The 21,468-nt window shown below is 36.2% G+C and overlaps 1 protein-coding gene across 2 annotated transcripts in view; it reads right to left on the minus strand.

Annotated features, from left to right (window-relative positions):
• Nucleotides 1–5,826: 5,826 nt before the first annotated feature.
• TOR1AIP1 (torsin 1A interacting protein 1) overlaps nt 5,827–21,468 on the minus strand; it is a 31,626-nt gene continuing 15,984 nt past the window's right edge. The window contains exons 7-12 of one of the 2 annotated variants that reach the window (XM_045547236.1): nt 19,220–19,276; nt 16,956–16,997; nt 16,014–16,082; nt 12,657–12,701; nt 12,230–12,286; nt 5,827–8,186 (exon numbers count right to left, since the gene is read on the minus strand). In XM_045547236.1, coding sequence (XP_045403192.1) covers nt 7,396–8,186; nt 12,230–12,286; nt 12,657–12,701; nt 16,014–16,082; nt 16,956–16,997; nt 19,220–19,276 — 1,061 coding nt within the window. In that variant the 3' untranslated portion in view covers nt 5,827–7,395. The remainder of the gene's footprint in view (nt 8,187–12,229; nt 12,287–12,656; nt 12,702–16,013; nt 16,083–16,955; nt 16,998–19,219; nt 19,277–21,468) is intronic. The other variant, XM_045547237.1, reaches the window with a different exon arrangement.

The following is a 21,468-nucleotide window of genomic DNA, read 5'->3' on the forward strand; positions in this document are numbered from 1 at the left end:
CATACTCTTAAGCATACTGTATCTCATTACAATGGGGATAAGGATGACTCTGTATTCTGTGGGGTGTGTTATTTGTATCCCGTGGTCAATTTTTCCTCTGCATGAAATTGTCAGTGCTCTTCACCCAAATGGATTCTTTCTTAGTAATTCAAAGAGGTGTTGAGTTTTGCATCATGGTTGAGAGAGGTCAAAAACAGGGTGTGTGGTAAGCAGGGACATTTAAGCACCCCCTGGGTTACATGTAAGGGTTTTGAAAAAGATGAACTGCGAGTTAACGCTGCAGTAACCATAGTCACAAAGGCATGATTGTGCACGCAAATATGTGTGAACAGATAGGACTTTGCAATGATTGTCTCATTCTGCTCATTAATTCTTTAGATCCTTGGTGTGTGCAACATTGGATTCCAGATGCCGAGCAAGGAAGAAAGAAAAGCGTTTAAAGGAAAGCCACAGATAATATATAGATTGAATATAACCTCTACTGAACCTGAATAGATTGGAATGGGATAGAATAGATGGAAACTCCATGCCCCTTCCCACATGCCTTGGCCTATGCATCTCTTCATCTGGTGTTCATTGGTATCCTTTGGAATGTCCTTTATAATAAATAAATAAATAAAATAAATAAATAAATGTCCTGTAAATGTAAGTACAGTCACGTGTTGCTTAATGATGGGGATATGTTCTGAGAAATGCATCATTAGGCGATTTTGTCATTGTGCCAACATCATAGAGCATATACACCTAGGCTATATGGTATAGCCTCTTGCTCCCAGGCTACAAATCTGTACAACATGTTATCGTACTAAATACTGTAGGCAATTGTAACATCATGGTAAGTACACTTGACCCTTAAACAACTCAGGGGTTAGAGGTAGGACTCCTAGTGCAGCAGAAAATCTGCATGTAACTTTTTTTTTTTTTTTTTTTGAGACAGAGTCTCGCTCTGTTACCTGGACTAGAGTGAGTGCTGTGGCATCAGCCTAGCTCACAGCAACCTCAAACTCCTGGGCTTAAGCGATCCTCCTGCCTCAGCCTCCCGAGTAGCTGGGACTACAGGCATGCACCACCATGCCTGGTTAATTTTTTCTATATATATTTTTAGTTGTCCAGATAATTTCTTTCTATTTTTAGTAGAGACGGGGTCTCACTCTTGCTCAGGCTGGTCTCGAACTCCTGACCTCGAGTGATCCACCCACCTCGGCCTCTCAGAGTGCTAGGATTACAGGCGTGAGCCACTGCTCCTGGCCTTGCATATAACTTTTGACTCTTCCAAAAACTTAACTGCTAATAGCCTAATGTTTGTTACCAGAAACCTTACTGATAACAGAAACAGCTGATTAACATATGTTTTGTATATGTATTACATGCTATATTCTTATAATAAAGTAAGCTACAGAAAAGAAAATGCTATTAAAATCATAAGGAAGAGAAAATATATTTACAGTAGTGTACTGTATTGATTGATACTGTAAGTTTACTTTGTTTCTAAGTTGAGTCATCTGTCTGAAATGGTGGCAACTGTAGTCCCAGACCTCAACCTACGGTCCATATCAAGCAATGCAACTTTTTCTTGTAATGTCATGAGTTTGCCTCTTGGGAGCACTTCCAGCATCACTGGCGGCATTTTGTATGGGTCCTCTGGTATTATTCACGATTTATGGTATTGAATTAAATATGATGGAAAATACATAAGAACTGAGGGAGATCACTTTGCACTGCAAAACAGTATGTACCAGGGAGACACGCTGCTCATGCGGAGATGATTGGCATCACATGGCGTTTTAAGCAGATGCAACACTTGAACTCACCCCAATAGCCACAGGAAGGGCTACGAAATTATTACAGTAGAGCAGTATGTATTAATACTACAGTTTTATGAGGTTATGACTTAATACTGCATCTTTACATTTGTTTACATTTCTCTCGACTGCAAATGGCAGCTTGTATGATGTGTTTGTGTAGTTTTGATACATTTTAACCTTTTATAAAAGGTTTGTGTATATTTTATGATAGTAAATGATAAAATACACTAGTATCTGTGTATATTTTATGCATTCATGATATACCTTTTTCTTTTTTTTTGATATTTCTAGTTATGAATTTAATCTGTTTTTCAAATTGTTGCAAATCTCCAAAAAATTTTCCAATATACTTACTGAAAAAAATCCGTGTGTAAGTGTACCCACACAGTTCACACTTGTGTTGTTCAAGGTCAACTGTATTTGTGTACCTAAACATATCTAAACTTAGAAAAGGCACAGTAAAAATATATTATAATCTTATGGGACCACAGTTATATATGCGGTCCAACAATGAAGTGTCGCTAGGCAGGGTATGACCGAATAGTGTTTCCCTGAGTTCAGTGAGCTGCTCTAGCAAATTAATCAAACCCAAGGAAGGGGTCATGGGAACCCTGATTTATAACCAGTTGATCAGAAATACAGGTAAAACGACCTGGAACTTGCGACTGGCATCAGAAGTGTGTGTGGTGGGAGCAGACCTCTGGGACTGAACTCTCAACCTGTGGGACCTGATGCTATCTCTGGGTGTCAGAATTGAATTGGAGGACACCCAGCTGGTGTCTGCTGCAGAATTGCTTGCTTGCTTGATGTGTGGAGAAAAACATCCATAGATCTGGTGTGAGAAGGGTGTTGTGAGAGTACAGTAGGAGACACTGAGTTTGTTTCTTTCTATATTTAGAATGGGGTTCTAGAGAACATCTCAGTGGGGAGAATAGATGTTCCAAACCCAGCCTGCCTGGGTTCAAATCTCTGCTCCACCATTTTGAGTGTCACTTTATTTCTCTGCTTCAGTTTCCTGTCTATTAAATAGGGAAAACATAATAGTACCGCCTCACGGGGTTACTGTGAGAATTAAATTAGTTAATACATGTAAATCACTTAGAACAGTGTTTGGAGCATTAATAAACAATAGCTGGCAAAAAATATAAAAGGTTGAGGGACAACTTAACACATATTCAAATACATATAAAAAGATCTTTATATAGATCTTTTCCATCTTTGTTGTAGACAAAACAAGAGGAAGTCAATTTAAACTATGAGGAATTGAGAGTAGATAAAAAAAATTGTCCATTCAGAAATGTAAATAACTACTATGGGTGAATATCCTCATAGAGGGCTGTGTAGAATGGAGTAGATTCTGTTATTGAGTTTAGTCCAAGAATAGTATTCTCTCAAAGTGGGAAAACAAGCCCTAAAAATCAAGTTTGAATCACCTCACTTGCCTAAGAAACAGAATGAAAACCAAAGAAAGCTCCATGTTCTACTGAGGGGCTTAAAACAAATAATAATAGCTGATGTATATTAAAATAGTACCTGCTGTCTTGATACCTGTCTCCCTCTTTTTCAGCATAGAGGAAACAGAAATAATGGGAAGAAATCACATTTGTAGTAGACCCATGACCAAGACCCAGATTTTAAAACTTGTTTCCAAATATCATATTGATTTCAGCATGAGACGAAAAATGTTTCCATTACTTTTAATTTTTTTCAAAAAGCCAAAATGAATTAATCATATAACATCACGTTATCTATAAAAAGGTCTTTATATATTTGAAGAAGTATTTCGTCATTCCTGAACCATAACTGCCCACTCCCTGGCCGGATCTCAGGAAACTACCCTATCCCAGCCGTACCCAATGGTCACTGTTAAAGGGGTGAACTAGACAGCTATGTTTAATCATACATCCTTCTCAGGCATCCTCCAAACACTGGATTGAGCCATCAAATTCACCTTCTTGGTATTGAAGTCACAAAGGGGAAATTACTAATGGGTAGAGGCCGAAAGAATGGCTCCTGAGGTCTCCACCCAAAACCAGTCTTCACAATTCCCATATTCTCTTGGGTATATTCTTCTAATTCTCACCTCAGCCCTCCTTTTCTCATTTCCTGGTTGGACAGGGTTTTTATTTAATCAATTCCTGACTAAATACATGTGACTATCTACTTCAAACTGCAAAATGTGAACTTATAAAGTCAACAAATCTTGTCAATTATACTTTTCAAATATTTTTCTTATCCATCTTCTCTCCACACTCATAGCCATCTCTTATCTGGATTATAGTACTCTCCTAGGCAATATAAAAATATGTAAGGAAACTCGCTATTTTAAGAAAATGCAAATGCCAAATATCACTGAAAAGACCTCAAGCTTTCCTCATCTTTTCCCTTGATATTCACTTTCCCCTTGGGGACCTCTCACTAATGACCACTGTCTCTACCAGAGATTTTGGCACTTGGATTGGTCCTCTTTTTTCTTTATTCATAGCACTGCTGAATCCAGGTGAAGTAGTTATATAAAGCTTTTAGAAAGGGCCCAGGAATAACAGAAAAAAAAAAAAAACATATAAAACACTGAGCAAGATGCAAGCTACCTAATTAGGTAGGGCTTGCTCTTCGTATTCAACAAATATTTGAACACTCTTTGTGATTACCATTGTGCACACATTGACAGCATGCATGCATCTCAAGGGACACGCAGTAAGGGAAGCAAGCTAATGCTGTGACAGGGGTGACATGGGATAAATGAGGCTGTAAGAGGAGGCACCTAGCCCCAGTGTGCATCACCTCAGTCACTTCAAAATGCAAGGCTGTGCTCTCTCCCTTTATCTGGAAGATTCACTAGTCATTTGAGCCCTCTGGAATGATTATTCCCTCCTCCCCGCTGGTTTGGGTGTGGACATTACCCAGCTTTGAACAAGAGGACATGAGCTGGCTTCAGCTAGCAGTTTACAGAGGTTTCCCTTCATCAGGGGGCATTATTGGTTGTCTTGTGATGCTCGTGATGAATTTTTCCAGCCTCTAAGTTACCCTCCTAGGAAATTCCCGCCTCATACTGCTGGGTTTTGTGTTAATAAAACACCTCTACTCCCAGCTACTTGGGAATCTGAGGTGGGAGAATCGCTGGAGCCCAGGAGTTTGAGGCTGCAGTGAGCTGATTGTGCTACTGCATTCTAGCTTGGGTGACAGAGCGACCCTCTGTCTCTAAATAAGTAAATAACAATAAAAATATAGATTCTCTTGAGCATGCATTCCCAGTGGGGGTGAAAACTAGTTTGTTGAGGACCAAATATATATATATATATATGTATATTTGAGACAGAGTCTCGCTCTGTTGCCCGGGCTAGTGTGCCGTGGCGTCAGCCTAGCTCACAGCAACCTCAAACTCCTGGGCTCAAGCGATCTTCCTGCCTCAGCCTCCTGAGTAGCTGGGACCACAGGCATGCGCCACCATGCCCGGCTAATTTTTCTATATATATTTTTAGCTGTCCATATAATTTCTTTCTATTTTTAGTAGAGACGGGGTCTCACTCTTGCTCAGGCTGGTCTCGAACTCCTGAGCTCAAACAATCCGCCCACCTCGGCCTCCCAGGTTGCTAGGATTACAGGCATGAGCCACCGCGCCCGGCCAAAAAATGTATTTTGTATGAAGCACAAAAATATATACAATCCATAAACATATTGTATATGTGGTGTTAAAATTGCATGGGGAGGGGATGTTTAGAAAAAAATATCTAAAAAGCCTTTTTAGGGAGGTGATAAAGAAAAGTTTAGGAAAATCTGTGTGGAGATTCATTGTGTGGAGTGAGCAATAGCTAAATTAACTACATTTTAATAATTCAAAATCTCTAGATAAAACAAAATCATAGCTATGCCATTTCTAACCAATGTATACTTGTGAATGGCTCCAATTCTTCGGCCTTGTTTCTCCTAGCCAAAGTCATTATAATTGTTCAAGTGTACAGAAACACCTGGATTAATTTTTAAAAAAAGGTTTATAAATCATTAAATTTATAACACAGAGTACAAACCAAGAAAGTAAATTTATTTATACTACTAAAATAGTTTTTAAAGTCATTTACAGATCAGCTGCTACAATTATTTTTCCTGAAAGATATAAGTAACATATTACTTTTAAATTACTTCCGTCAGTGAAATATTTAATAAAAATATTTGTTTCTCCATATAACAGGTATGTATAAAATAAGCCTTTTAAAAACTGCTGTTTTATAATATTCTATAAATCAGATGATCTGACTTTTCAGAGTCAGGAACAAATTACAATAAGGAGTATAAATTTATGAGTCCTAGTGAAAAGAAATCATACCCCTCTCTATTATCAGTTGTGGGACCCTCAAAGGGTAAATGATGAAGCCAATGACTGATTCCACAAACAATATTTTCATTTAAAGGTTTATGGAAAATAAAAAAAACAAGGTTGATCTAGAATCATAAGATTTTAAGAAAACCAAAGCAGTTGACAGATGAGAAAGCTCAGTTATAGATGCAAAGTTACAGGTAAAATACTATGGTAGTATAGAAATACATTTAACATTCTTCATATGTGATAAAGTTCACTAACTTGGCTTGAGGCACTCAATAAAATTTATCATGTGCATAGTAAATTTTTATATGGAGTGTTCTAAAGACTGCAACAAGTGGATGTGCAGAAAACTAAATCTTTCTTCAAAAGCCCAGGATAGCTGGTTAAAAAAATGGTTTACCAGTTCCTGAAACTGTGTTTCTTAATTTAAAACAAAAGCTTCAGGATATGTCCAAAATAAACTGCTCTGAATGTTCCTACCCTTAAGAGTCAAGTAAACAAATATATTAAACCTTGTGAAACACATGCTTTAAAAAAAATCCTTGGGAGGACCAAGAATTTCTTCAAGGAAAAAAAAAAAAAGGAAATGTAAATAAATCCCAAATACCTATGTTTGACTGACCTACATCTCAGTGCCTTATTGTAACATTTCATCTTGAAGACTTTTTTCCTCCCCTTACCTTCCCTATTACACAATTTCTCTCTTTTCCCTTGCCTCCTTCTCTCCATCCTCCAAAAACAAAAGAAAAAGAATCCAAATACACACCCAGATGACCTTTCATTACTTTTGTTTCTATAAGCAGAAGCTGACTAAGGAACTCACAACTAAATGGTGTAAAAGAGAACATACTGGGAAAATCCGTGGTTACATTTAGGGAAGCTATCTTACTAATAACTCAACAAACTTTGTGAAAAATCTAAGTTAAAAAATCGATAAGATTCACAAGAAAGGAGCTGAATCCCTCTCACTGGTTACAACATAGCAATAACAATTCAGCCCAGGATCAAAATAGATTCTCTGTGGAACCGCATATAATTTACACCCCTAAGATACCCTTAACACCACTCTCAGTCGGAACAGAAATGATTCTCTCATATGATAGATAATTAGGTTGAATAAACGACTTAGATGTTCCACATTTACATAAAGAACTTGACTTCCTTTAAAAAGAAACCAGTTCTTTCAAAAAGAGCTCTGAATCCTGTCTCTGGTTAGGAAGTCTGAAAAATTCTTGGAACTTGAGACATGATTTTCCCTTTTCTCACCCCTTATAAGCAGATACCCCTTTTCAGGGCATTTTCAGGTTGCACAGGTAGGACTAAGTGAGAAATACGGCTCCAGAGCCCATTCAACTTGTCTGGGTCCATATGATTGTAGGAGTTGGGTGTGTTAGAGCTGGTGAACTTGACTTTGAGGAAATCTCTCACTTTTTCTTCAATTTCCTTTAGGCCTAGACTGGTTCCAAGTGTCTCCTCCTCCAATAAGACAGTCAGTACTAAAGCTACATCTTTGAAGGCTGCATTTTCGTGGTCACAGTATTTATAGAAGATCAGAGCAGAGCCTGCGGGCAGTGACTCAAAGCGGTGCACCACGGCTGCATTCTGGCCATTTTTGAATCCATTGCTCAGTTCCTGATCTACCTCGAGTTTGACAGTATCACTGTCTTGAGCAGCTTTGCTTGCCCCGTCAATCCGGATGGCACGAACACTATGGAAGGAAGAATAAGCATCAGCAATTTGTTCACTCAGACATTTAAGTGCTTCTTCAGCATCTCGGGCAGCAGTGAGCAGCAGGATAGCAGGCTGAGGCCGAGGGCGGGAGCTATTAAGATGTTTTTCCAGGAACGTTAGGCTCCTTTTCCACAGCTTCTCATCTTGGCCTTGGTACTTATTCCTAAGTTGGTTCATCTGGTTCTGGAACTCTTCAACAGCAGCAGTGGTTTCTACTTCAGGAGTACGAAAGAACCAAAGACTCCCAAAGGCAAGAGGAGCTATTAGGAAAAGTGGCCACCACCACTTGATCTTGACAAAAGATACATTTTTGGGTTGTCTAGTCAATTCTGCTCAGAAAAAAAAAATGACAGATATAAATATCATTTTCTTAGATTCAAGAATGAATGACTTTTAAAATCAGTATTAATCTTTATAAACATTAATTAAAAGAGGAAGGTCTTTAAAGAAGGGAACTGATAATTTTCTTTCTTAAAGAATTAAAATAATTTATCATGTTCTCAAGAAAACCTCAATACCCATAGGCTTTGAGTTATGTGTATAAATGTGCATATATCTCTCCAATGTAAATATAGGTCTTCAAGGAAAAAGTAGCATTTAAACATATGAAATGGCATAAACAGGTCAGAAATAATATTTTATAAAGCAAAACTATTATTAATAATACTGCTAATAGTTGGGAGAAAAATAGAATTAAAAGACATTTTATAAAATATTTTCAAATTTAGAAATTCAGCAGTTCACATTTCACATGGCTAATTATCCAAGGTGGAATATTTCCTTTTTCTTTTTCTTTTTTTAAAGACAGAGTCTTACTCTGTTGCCCAGGCTGGAGTGCAGTGCTGCCATCAGAGCTCACTGTAACCCTGAACTACTGGGCTCAGGAGATCCTCCTGCCTTACCCTTCTGAGTAGCTGGGACTACAGGTGTGCGCCACCATGCCTGGCTAATTTTTCTTATTTTTGTAGAGATGGAGTATTGGTATGTTGCCAAAGTTGGTCTCCAATTCCTGACCTCACAAAGTGCTGGGATTACAGGCTTGGGCCACCTGCCAAGGTGAAATATTTCTGAAGTATATAAAGGGATAAAGGAAAGGATGCAATATAAGTGAACATCTTCCAGATATTGTAATAGCTAGTTGTCCCTTTAAATTAACTGCATTGATGCCTATCTTTTTCTGGGATGGAAGGTAACACTGGTAAAATTTAGTTTGTATCCCTAATTATTATTAGCAATAACATCAATTTACATGTATTTAGTGCTTTTCAGTTTATAAAGCACTTTCTCATATTCTACTTCATTTAATCAGTTAATATGATAATACCTATACTTTTATGCCTTTTATTTATTTATTAACTGCTTTAGGCTAATAATTGTACTAGGGACCTTTTTAGAGCAGCAGTTCTTAGAGTGTGGTCTGTGGGGGGTACCTTAAGACCCTATTTTAGGGGGATCCATGAGGTTAAAGCTATTCTCATAACATTCAGATGTTATTTGACTTTTTCCATTGTGCTGAATTTGCACTGATGGTGCAAAAGCAATGGTGGGAAAAACTACTGATGACTTAGCATGACTCACAGGGCAGTGGCATCAAACAGTACCAGTGTAGTCATTGCATTTTTCATGGCCACGCATGCAAGGTTAAAAAAAAGGGGCCAGTTTCACTTAAGAATGCTGTTCATGAAGCAGTTGAAGTTACTTATCTCATTAAATCTCAAAATTTGAGTATATATCTTTTCAATATTCCATGTGAAGAAATGGGAAGTATATATAAAGCACTTCTGCTGCATAACACAGAACAATGGTTGTCTCAAGGAAAAGAATTTTGTGCACCTAGGTGTAAGCTGATTAGTACTTTTTTAATGGAATATCATTTTTTACATGAAAGAACAAGTAACAAACTGTGGTTAGTCAGACTTGTGTACCTGGCAGACATTTTCTTGAAAATGAACAAAGTGAGCCCGTTCTAGGAAAACAACTGACAGTATTCATCAATTATAAAATTTAAGCTTTCAAGTGAAAATTAGGATTTTAGTAAAATTCTATCTGCCACCATAAGCTTGACAGCTCCCAATACTGTACTTAAAGACTTTTTAAAAGTCTTAAGGCCAGGCGTGGTGGCTGATGCCTATCATCCTAGCACTCTGGAAGGCCAAGGTGGGAGAATCACTTGAGCTCGGGAGTTCCAAGACCAGCCTGAGCAAGAGTGAGACCCCCTCTTGACTAAAAATAGAAAAATTAGCGGGCACAGTGGCGTGAGCCTGTAGCCCCAGTTACTCGGGAGGCTGAGGCAGGAGGATCGCTTGAGCCCAGGAGTTTGAGGTTGCAGAGAGCTATGATGATTACAGCACTGCACCTTAGCCCCAGCCAATGGAGCAAGACTCTGTCTCAAAAAAAAAAAGTCTTGAGATTGGTAGTGATATTAACAAATCTGATCTTTTCTATTACAAATGTGTCAACGAGTATTTTCAAAATGACCAGTCCATTATACTCCATTCAAAGTATAAGAAAGACCAATTAATTTTAGTAGGGTACAAAAAGTTCATTACTATGGTTTCTATTTCGTATTTCAAATAACACGTAAGAAACTACCATTTGTTGAGTTTTGGAGAATACCAAAAAAGAATATCTGACCTCACATAATCCTCTGAAAAGGCTACTAAAATTATTCATATCTTCATGAAAGTAGATTTTCTACATATACTTCAACTGAAGCAAACAATACAGGCCAGATGTTGTGGTTCACACCTGTAATTCTAGCACTTTGGGAGGCTGAGGCAGAATGATTGCTTGAAGCCAGGAGTTTGAGACCAGTCTGAGCAACACAGTGAAAAATTAGCTGGGCGTGGTGACACACACCTATAGTCCCAACAACTTGAGAGGCTGAGGCAGGAGGATCACTTGAGCCCAGGTGTTTGAGGTTACAGTGAGCTATCATGATGCCACTTTCCTCTACCCCTGGCAATAGAGCAATAGACTGAGACTGTGTCTCAAACAAACAAACAAATAAACAAACAATATATTGTAATGACTGAATGCAGAAGCAGATGTGAAAATCCAATTCCGTTTTATTAAGCCAGGCATTAAAGAGATTAGAGCCGGGCGCGGTGGCTCACGCCTGTAATCCTAGCTCTGGGAGGCCGAGGCGAGTGGATCGCTCGAGGTCAGGAGTTCGAGACCAGCCTGAGCAAGAGTGAGACCTCGTCTCTACTAAAAATAGAAAGAAATTATCTGGCCAACTAAAAATATATATACAAAAAAATTAGCCGGGCATGGTGGCTCATGCCTGTAGTCCCAGCTACTCGGGAGGCTGAGGCAGTAGGATCGCTTAAGCCCAGGAGTTTGAGGTTGCTGTGAGCTAGGCTGACGCCACGGCACTCACTCTAGCCCGGGTAACAAAGTGAGACTCTGTCTCAAAAAAAAAAAAAAAAAAAAAAAAGAGATTAGAAAAAAAATGCAAAACTGTCACTCTTCTTACTAATTACTTAAAAATAAATTAATATTTTAAAAATTTCTCAACTTTAATTTCTAGGTAAGTATAAATAGGTATTAAACTTCCGCCTTTTTTTTTTTTAAGAGACAGGGTCTCACTCTGTCACCCAGGCTGGAGTGTGATCACAGTTGGCTGCAGCCTCAAACTCTTGGGCTCAAGCGATCCTCCCGTCTCAGCCTCCCGAGTAGCTGGGAGCCACCATGCCTGGCTAATTTTTAAAATTTTTTGTAGAGATGGAGTCTTGCCATGTTACCCAGGATGGTCTCAAAGTCCTGGGCTCAAATGACCCTTCTGTCTTGGCCTCCCAAAGTGCTAGAATTATAAGCATCAGCCACCGTGCCTGGCCCCATATATATTTTTTAAATGCTCTTTGAGGTTCTTAATAACTTTACTAGTGTAAAGGGTTACTGAGACCAAAACGTTTGAGACTCACTGGTAGTTTATTTTCTTAGTACTCATTCAGGACAATAAACAGGCATAGAGAATTTAAGAAACTTGCTCCAAGCTATTCAGGAGCTAAGTGGTCCAATCAAGTTCAAATACAGGTCTGTGAACTCCAAAACCCATAATTCCATTATGTCATTCTATGTGCTATCTTTCTTCTAATTCAGCAAGGTTCACTCAGTTAACAGTATCAGTAGCTTTACTTATTAACTTTTATTTTGGTTTACGGACAATAAAGTGAAGGAGAAAACCAGATGTTGTCTCATATAGTTTGTCCATAGAGAATTTCACTGCTAGTAAAAAATATTATTTCCTATGAAATGCTTAAACTATGATTCTTCAAATAGCATCAGTCATACTGCTGTCATTTTTAAACAATTATGGACCACCAATTTTAGAGACCCATTTAACGAAAACCAAATTAGACAAACTTACGTTGGCTAGAGGTTGATGGAGACTGGTTTCCAAGCTCTGATTTCTGAATGCTGTCATCTAATGATAGGAGTAATAAAAGAAGACTGTCATCTTATATTTTATAATTTGAGTTTTTATTTCTAATAGAGAAGGAATATATAAATTCCACCAAGAAAAAAAAGAAGGCAGAGATCAGCCAGAAGCAGAAGAAAAAGCAGATTATCCGAGTGCCCATCAGACGGAAAGCTCCTTGAGACACAAGGCCTATGTCTTTCATAGTTATCACAGCATGTAGTGGTCTAGTACAAAGCAAACTTAATATGTAGTTATCCAAGAAAGCCCTGAAGTATCTGACCCATAATTATGTAATAGGATTGGTGAAACTTCTGTAATAAAGTTAAGAGGACAAAGAAAATAGTACACCATAATAAAAGGAAATATATTATACCATCTGAAAAACTGCCATATATTGAACTCTTGCCTGGTGAAGGTGCTGTAAAGAGGGAGGAAAAGGACAAAATGTGGATTACGGATTACTGAGCTATCAGGATAAGGTGTTTCAATATAAAATTCAATCTTAATCCTATCTATTTTCTACCTCAAACTGATTCAAATATTTCCTCTGGGGCTTCTGATCATTTCAAATATTAGTCATATTTTAAAAATCACATTAAAAAACTGTTCATCATTTCTGTTAATAGACAATTAAGTAATTCTTGTTTTAGATCTGTGGTTAAACACAGCTCAAAAATAATTTTATCACAACATCAAATCTCTACTTCCATCATTATTTTAGAAGATTTTAACATCTAAGAGAGGGAATGGAGGGGCAAGGTTCTGAAGGTAGCCCGGCTGAGGTGTCTCAGTCATATGCCCTATATTTATCAGTATTGTCACCTATCACTTGCCTGGAGTTTTATAACTTTTATATTAATATATACAAATGATCTTCCTGGTACTTTGACAACAGCTTTCATTTGAGAAACACTGGACTAAACTAGAGGAATAAAATTAGCACTGCTAAGATACAGAAATAGACTTTTTGGTCAGATGACAAAAAACCCCAAATAAGACAAAATGACATCAACTGTAACTCCGAAGCATATTGTTTTTCAATTACTAGTTTAGCTTAGAAAATTTAGTCATTTAAAACTTTCTAAGTTAGGTCATAAAAGTTACAACTAACAAAACAAAACGAAACAAAAAACTCAATCAAATAAAAACACCCAAACCCATCAGATAATGTTTATCCTGAATATCTCCCTCTATGGTTGCAAAGATCAAATGAGATGATATGTATGAAAATGCTGTGAAGTGCTATTCTATGATGTTAATGAAGAATAGCTAAATAATAATTATATACCATATGTAATATTTATATAATTCATAGAACACAAGCACACACTTAGCAGGGTATACACAGCTGAAGCAGGACATTGTCTAAAAGGTCATTTCTATCCCTCTTATTAAAATTATTACAGACGATAACAAAAACTCTGAAAAAAATCTTTTTAAAAGATAAAGCTCAAGCTTTTTCAGTTTGAAGAGTATGGTAACAATCACTCTGTAGAAGTCAAGAGTAGAGGGCATGAATCCCTGTTACACAGTATATTAACAATAAATAAGCATTAATAATTATATGATATTTAGACTTTAAAAAATTACATTTACACATATAAGCTCATTACAATTACATAGGTATAGGCACTATGATCTCTAAAGGCAAGAAAACTGAGGTTCACAAAGGTTAAATGACTTTGCCAAGATTACTCTATTTGGAACTACTAGAGATAGGACTGGAACCCAAGAGCTTTAACTCCAAACTGTCTTCTTTCCTTTATACCAACTTCTAAGACAGATTCCAAAGCATGTCTGTTAATGATGTGACCTCTCCACACATATATATATATACTTCCCTATTCTCACTGTTTTATCACCTGGCAAACAGGAAAAAGTAAAGACAGTGGTTCCATCTTTCCCAAACGCATAGGATAGTCATAGAAACCTGAACTGGGGCCTGTCTGCCTGGGGAACTGGTGCTAACACGGGATGACAATAAGAATCTAAACCCCAGTGTCTTGAACACCCAAATCTAAAAATCACTTTTTTTCTCACCAAAGTAGGCAGAAATATTCAGTTAAGAGAATGAGATATGAAATTTAGAATGCTAAGAAAAAAATTGAAATATGATCTTGGATTGAAAAGGAATGTATGATAACGCTATTTAAAAATCACTGGAGTCTTCTTCCACTTCACTGAAAATATTTTCTTCCTATTCATTGTTCTGTCTTAAAGTCCTCATATGGTTAAAGGTCTAAAAAATTCTGTTACACACACATTTCTGGTATGTTACTTCTACATAATGCTCAAAGTTCAACATAGTACCTATATATGGTAGGTGGTTATCAATCAATGTACCACTATTTAAGCCTTAGTAAGTACACTAAAGACAAAGTAGAAATGCAAACAGATAAAATACTAAAAATTAGCAGTCAATTGAGCAACTAAAAAAAAAATCTATTTCTGCCTTTCAATCAGATGTTCAATATAATTATTTTTCCTTCTGCATTGCAATGTCTTATAAGAGGAAATAAAAATTATACAAATATTTTCTGATAACAGTATGTACTAACTTCACTTATCTGGAAGTCATTTATCTGATACTAATTAGTTACCCAGAATATATAGTTAAGAACTAAGAAATGATATCAGAAGACTCTGAGCTTTTCCCAATATATATACTAAAACTCATGTGTTTTTACTTCCAAGAGTATCTCTTAGGTCTTCAAATTTAATTTTAATGTTTGATTCTGGTTATAAATATAATTCTAACAAGCTGAATAACTGATATTTGGTTTCCTAACTATAATAGGTCAGGAAGAGCGAATTATAAGAGGAAATGGTCTTCTGATAGTAAGCACACACTCACAGGAATAAGAAATGATAGCCAACAAAGCAAGGGCAAAAAGCTATTTCAGTTTAGACAGATTAATAATTCACTTATATGTGGGGTAGAACTTTACTGCTGAGAAAGAAAGAATTGTGACCCTAACTACTTTACTCATGGAATGCCACAGAAGTCAACTTGTCCAACTACAGAATTAATCATTCCATGAACAAGGGATAGATGATGGGGATTTGTATATTATCTACATAAAAGTAAAGGGATACATGATGACCTTGAGACCTACTGTGGTTAGATAAGTAAAGAAGGGATAGCATTTAAAGGTCACTTAAGGTAGAAAATATGAAAGGTTTTTTTTTTTTATGCAGTCAAGGTGTAATGTGGACACATTTCCACAGAAAGTATGATAGGCACCGAGTTCAAAGTATGACCATTTCATCACAACAATTTATGGCATTTCTTAAATTCTGTGACATTTAATCCATTCTAAACCTAAATATGAAAACGTAATTTGTGGATTTCAGCCTTTATTACATAAAATGATAGGTATACAAAGCTGCTCTAAGTGGTGATTTACGTAAAGACTGCTAAAAACAAAACACAGGTACTGTCAAAAGAGCAGAACGTCATTATCATATACAGACTATACTGCTGCTAGAATCGACAGCTTGTCAAGCCTAAACCCATCATTCACCGGTTTTCTCATACCACTATTTACATTCTACACCCAGTTCATCTGCTGCCAGTCCAGGCAAATGGAAATCACTAAACTAGTAACCATAGTTGTCCTTTTTAGTGAAATCACAAACAACCTAAATGCTTATCTGAAGAACTAAATATTTTTATCAAGAAAAACATAGCAAATAAAATTATCTCAATAACAGAGATTTATCTACTTACTATGCCTCCTACTCCTTATTCTTGCAGTTTGTTTGGCCCATACTTGAGAGGGTGTTTGATATCCTGAGGCTGAAGCAAATACATATATCAAAATATCATTTCCCATACTTTGAAAGTTTATACCATATTTCAGTGTTATACAATAAATCTATCAGAAAGGCAAAATAAAGTAAGGGAGGAAAATAATAAAAGCAATAGTTAACAGAAGAAAAACATAATTTCAAAGGATCATATCAGTGAGGATGAACCACTTCCCACAGCAAAGCAGGTAGCAAATAAGTATAATATCACCTAACAGACAAAACTAGGCAAAAGTCCTTTGCTCTGGTATATGGGAATGACTGAGTTCAAAAACATTTCATTAGATTTTAATGTCATTTAAGAAGAAAAGTTAGCCATTTGCTATCTTTCTCTCTATATATGTATATTTATCTATTTATTTATTTAGAGATGGGGTTTCACTCTGTCACCCAGGCTGGAGTGTGTAGTGGCATGATCATAGCTTATTGCAGCCCTAAACTCTTGGGCTCAAGCAATCCTCCTGCCTCAGCCTCTCAAATAGCTGGGGCTATAGGCATGTGCCACCACACTCAGCTAACTTTTCAAATGGCTTTACACATAAGATCTCACTGTGTTGCCCATGCTGGTCTCAAACTCCTGGCCTTAAGTGATACTCCCATCTCAGCCTCCTGAGTAGCTGGGATTATAGGCACAAGCCACTGTGCCTGACCTATTTACTCTTGCAAGTAAATTACTTGCAGTAAAATAGCCCTGAACATGTTTCCACATCACAGAGTAGTTATCACACGTAGTACTGATAAGTAGTGGATTAAAAAGGCAAAGAGTAAAATGACTTAAAATCCTATCAGAACTTTAAGTTGGGAGAATAAGGTAAGGTTAGATTTGATTGATCGAATAATGAGCAGACAACCAACCACTCACTCAGCACTGAAGGTTGCTTATTATGAGCAATGAAGTCTTGACCTGAAACAGAAAACAGGGATAAGGTTATAGACTACTTGAAAATAAAAACAAAAAAGATATATAGACATTTTGCTTGTTTATTGTGGATACTATTAAAAAAAACCCCAGAACAACCAAAAAACACAAACCTCTCATCAGTTCAAAATATTCTCTCCATATTTTTCATTTTAAACTTAAAAATGTTCAGGACTTAGAAAAGGAGTCAGCTTTATGATCATTACCATCAAAATAATGGCTAAAAAAGTATTCAATGTTTACCAGCTATCAAGTATAATTTACTTAATTCTCAGACTTTATGTGGAAAACACTACTATCCTTATTTTAAAAATAAGGGAAAATTAAAATTAATAATTTTCCCGAAATTACATATCTAGAAGTAGTGAGGCCTAAGCAAGAATGAGACCTCACCTCTACAAAAAATAGAAAAAATTAGCTGGGTGTGGTGGCATGAGCCTGTAGTTCCAGCTACACAGGAGGCTGAGGCAGGAGGATCACTTGAGCCCAGGAGTTTGAGGTTGCAGCGAGCTACAATCATGCCACTGCACTCTACCTGGGGTGACAGAAGGAGACTGTCTTAAAAAAAAAAAAAAGTAGTAAGGCTGAGACACAAATGCAGGCAGTCTACCCTACCACTGGGCACGGTGGCTCATGTCTGTAATCCCAGCACTTTGGGAGGCCAAGGTGGGAGGATTGCTTGATCAAATTATAAGAAGTACTTTTTTAAAAAAGTCTTTGAGTTAGGGCTATATCTTATAATCAATGGTATGCCATAGTTTAACTGGATGGTTTTCCTTTTCCATTGATACATAAAATCAATGGCATCTTTGAGTCAATGAAATATATCTTGATCATCTTTTCATTAAGTATACAATAAACTGATTTTTCATATCTAAATAGTGTTTCATTGCATAGGTAGCATCATTTATATAGGTAGATAGATTTTAAGAGTTTCCAAGGATCAAAGATTTGGAGTAAAATAGGAAAAACATATAAGATAATTCAAAGAGCAATTTTACACAAGTGATATTGTTTTTTCAGCAGCTTATTCATTTTATGTCTCAGTTCAGAGTCAGTAACCCAGAACCCAAAACTAAAATTTAAAAAAATATATAAAATAGAATTCTATGAACACAATGATTATAAAACAGATTTCCAAAGGGTTTTTCTTTTTAAAAATGTGATGTGGTGCTAGGCGCGGTGGCTCACACCTATAATCCCAGCACTCTGGGAGGCCCAGGCAGGAAGATCGCTCGAGGTCAGGAGTTCGAGACCAGCCTGAGCAAGAATGAGACCCTATCTCTACTAAAAATAGAAAAATTAGCCAGACACAGTGGCATGTGCCTGTAGTCCCAGCTACTCAGGAGGCTGAGGCAGGAGGATCGCTTGAGCCCAGGAGTTTGAAGTTGCTGTGAGCTAGGCTGACGCCTCGGCACTCTAGCCCGGCAACAGAGTGAGACTCTGTCTCAAGGAAAAAAAAAAAAAAAAAAAAAAGCGATGTGGAAGAAAAAGAATTTTCTTGAATATTTTATGTACAAAGACATTTTCAGTTAATTAATAATTAACTAAAATTCTGAGAGATTTGATTTAAAAATGCAAAAAGGAAAAATAGTAATACAAAAAATAATAAAGTAAAAGAAAAATGTCACCAATGATTCTAACATCCTGAGCAAATCATTCTTAGCGTTTAGTGTATTTCCAATCTTTTGTTATATTTTCACAACATTTGGTCAGGAAAATTTTCAACGTTGCAAGCTAAGTTGTAAGACTTTTACAATGAATACTCATATACCCACCTCCTAGCTCACCACTGACTTTTTACTGCATGTGCTTTATCACTTATTGATTCATCCTTCCAAGCTCTTGCAACAGAGTTGAAACCATACTATATATAAAATTGTATGTCCTTATTAGAATACGTCCATATAAGTAGGCTCAAACCACTATATTGGTCAATTAAACTAACAATAACCAACCCATTTATATTGTAAGCAAGGTCATTCAACAAATCACAGAAAGCAGTAGTGGTTTGTTTTGTGTGTTTTAAATTCAAATTCAGGTTTGGGTATAGAGAAGAATAACTCAAGAAGCAAATTCAAGAGGTAAAAAGATATTGGTAAGTTTTTTTTCAATATTTATATTAAATTGCAAAAGAAGATCTTCAAAAATAAAGAATAGTATTTGACCAGGCCCACAGGTAGACCCGTAAACATGACTTTACTTACTTTGTGATGATTGCCAAAATGATTCTTGATATTGACCAGATGATCCGCTAGTTTGATCTAAAAAGTAAAACGAACAAACAAACAAAAAAAACTATATTATAAATCACATTTAACTTTTAAATTTACAGTATATGAGAGAACAATGAGTATTTAATCCAAAGAGCAAAAATATTCAGATAAACTGCAGAGAATTCAACACTTGGGTGCATAATTTATTTAAAACTCATAGTTGCTAAAGAGTCCTATCATATCTAAAAAATTCACTGATTAATTACATCTTTTCCTTAGCCACTTTTTAAAGAAAAAAATTATAAGATATGGAACACAGCATGAGGTAAGGAAATAATGAAATCTTTGAGTTTGGGGAAAATTTTAAAAAGCTTATAATGATGGATCTTCTTGAAATCATTAATATTCATTTTGCTTTAAATTTTTCCTGCAAGTGGGCAATTCATTATGTATTTTAGTCTGCTTTTCTTAAAAATTTTTTCTCCATAAAAAGTAGAATTTATAACTAGATTTGTTTACAAGTAATCAAATTGCTATTTTGGAAACAGAAGCATTTGATGCATAAAGGTATAGTAGCTAAATATTTTTGATAGTATACTTCTATCACTAAAAAAATTTTGATCATCAATCCCTGAAACATTTTTTCTTTCTTACATTATATACATGCACTACTGAAATAATACATTTATTAAGACTAGGCTGGGCAATATAGCAAGACACTGTCTCTATAAAAAAAAAAATTAGACAAGTTTGGTCACATGCACTTGTAGTCCTAGCTACTTGGGAGGCTGAGGTGGGAGGATTGCTTGAGCCCAGGAGTTTGAGGCTACAGTGAGCTATGACCATGCCACTGCACTCCAGCCTGGGTGACAGAGTGAGATTCTGTCTCTACAGATAGAAATAAAAAATAAATGTATACAAAATTCTGTTATTTTCTTCCTGCATTCCAGTGGATCTTCTTATACCTCTTTGGTGATGACTGGCCCAGAAGATAACCTAGGAAGACCTGTACTCTTAATATGTCTCAGCATTTTGTTCTTTAGCTAGAGTTTTCTTCTGCATGTGGGTATGCTTCAATAAGGTCACACAAGAACTTTTAAGAATTCTGAAGGGATCACAGCACCTAGAGTTTATGTAGTTCCAAATAGCTATATGCTGGTAGCAATGGCAGCAAACTATTGGCTATATGAATGACTTAATTAGTCTCTAATTTTTAGAGTTTTATGTATACATATGTGAACACTAATAACAATACAATTTGCCTACTATGTGCCAGGTACTTTCTAAGTGCTTTGCATATGTGAATTAATTTAATCCTCACAACAACCCAGATGAGACTGAGGAATACAGAAGTGTGAAGGATTAAAATGTGTGCATTCTGGCTCCAGAGCCCAGGTTCTTAATCATTATGCTAGACTGTTATATATCTCCTTTTAGGATTTCTATAGCAAGAAAGAATGGGGGAAAATGAGGAGGGGTGGGAAATATACAGAATACCAAATACCCATAAAGCAAGCTTATGGGCTTATTTTTAAAGTGGAATGATGAAATAAAACATAGGAATTACAAAAATTTTCAGGAGGTGGTTAGGGGGAAGTAGAGAATTACTTTTCTGCAGGACTAAAGTATAAAATTACTCATTATTTACAGAGTTTATAAATTAATTCAGTACTATCTTAAGCTTCAAATTGGTATTTTTCTGTCTTCAGTAAACTCTTTCATTGAATAAATTTAAAGATAAATTCATATAAACAATCAGAAACTGTTAATTATTAACTTGGTGTAAATTTGAACAATCCAGAGATAAAAGTAGTTATCTAATTATATTAAAACTTCTCAATAGCTAAGTGACACTTCTTGATCGCATGGTAAATTCCAATGTTAACATGATCAGTTTCTCTACAAAATTCAAGAATAACAAATAATTCTCCTTTTAAAAAGTTATATATTTTTCTTTTAATAGTGTTAAAATTATTGATTCCACATATACATCTGATTAGTAATATAATGTCATGTAATATCTAAACAAATAAATCACTTTTAGCCTGCTTTTTTATTTATGGAAAATAAGATGTTTTCATGCCCAAGAGTTATTTGTGGCTGGGCACAGTGACTCACTCCTATAATCCTAGCGCTCTGGGAGGCCAAGGTGGGAGGATTATAGGAGTGAGGCCAGGAGTTTGAGACCAGCCTGAGCTCAAGAGAAAGACCCCATCTCTACAAAAAAATAGAAAAATTAG

Source organism: Lemur catta, chromosome 3, assembly GCF_020740605.2.
Source record: "Lemur catta isolate mLemCat1 chromosome 3, mLemCat1.pri, whole genome shotgun sequence".
In the NCBI taxonomy this organism is placed as follows: domain Eukaryota; kingdom Metazoa; phylum Chordata; class Mammalia; order Primates; family Lemuridae; genus Lemur; species Lemur catta.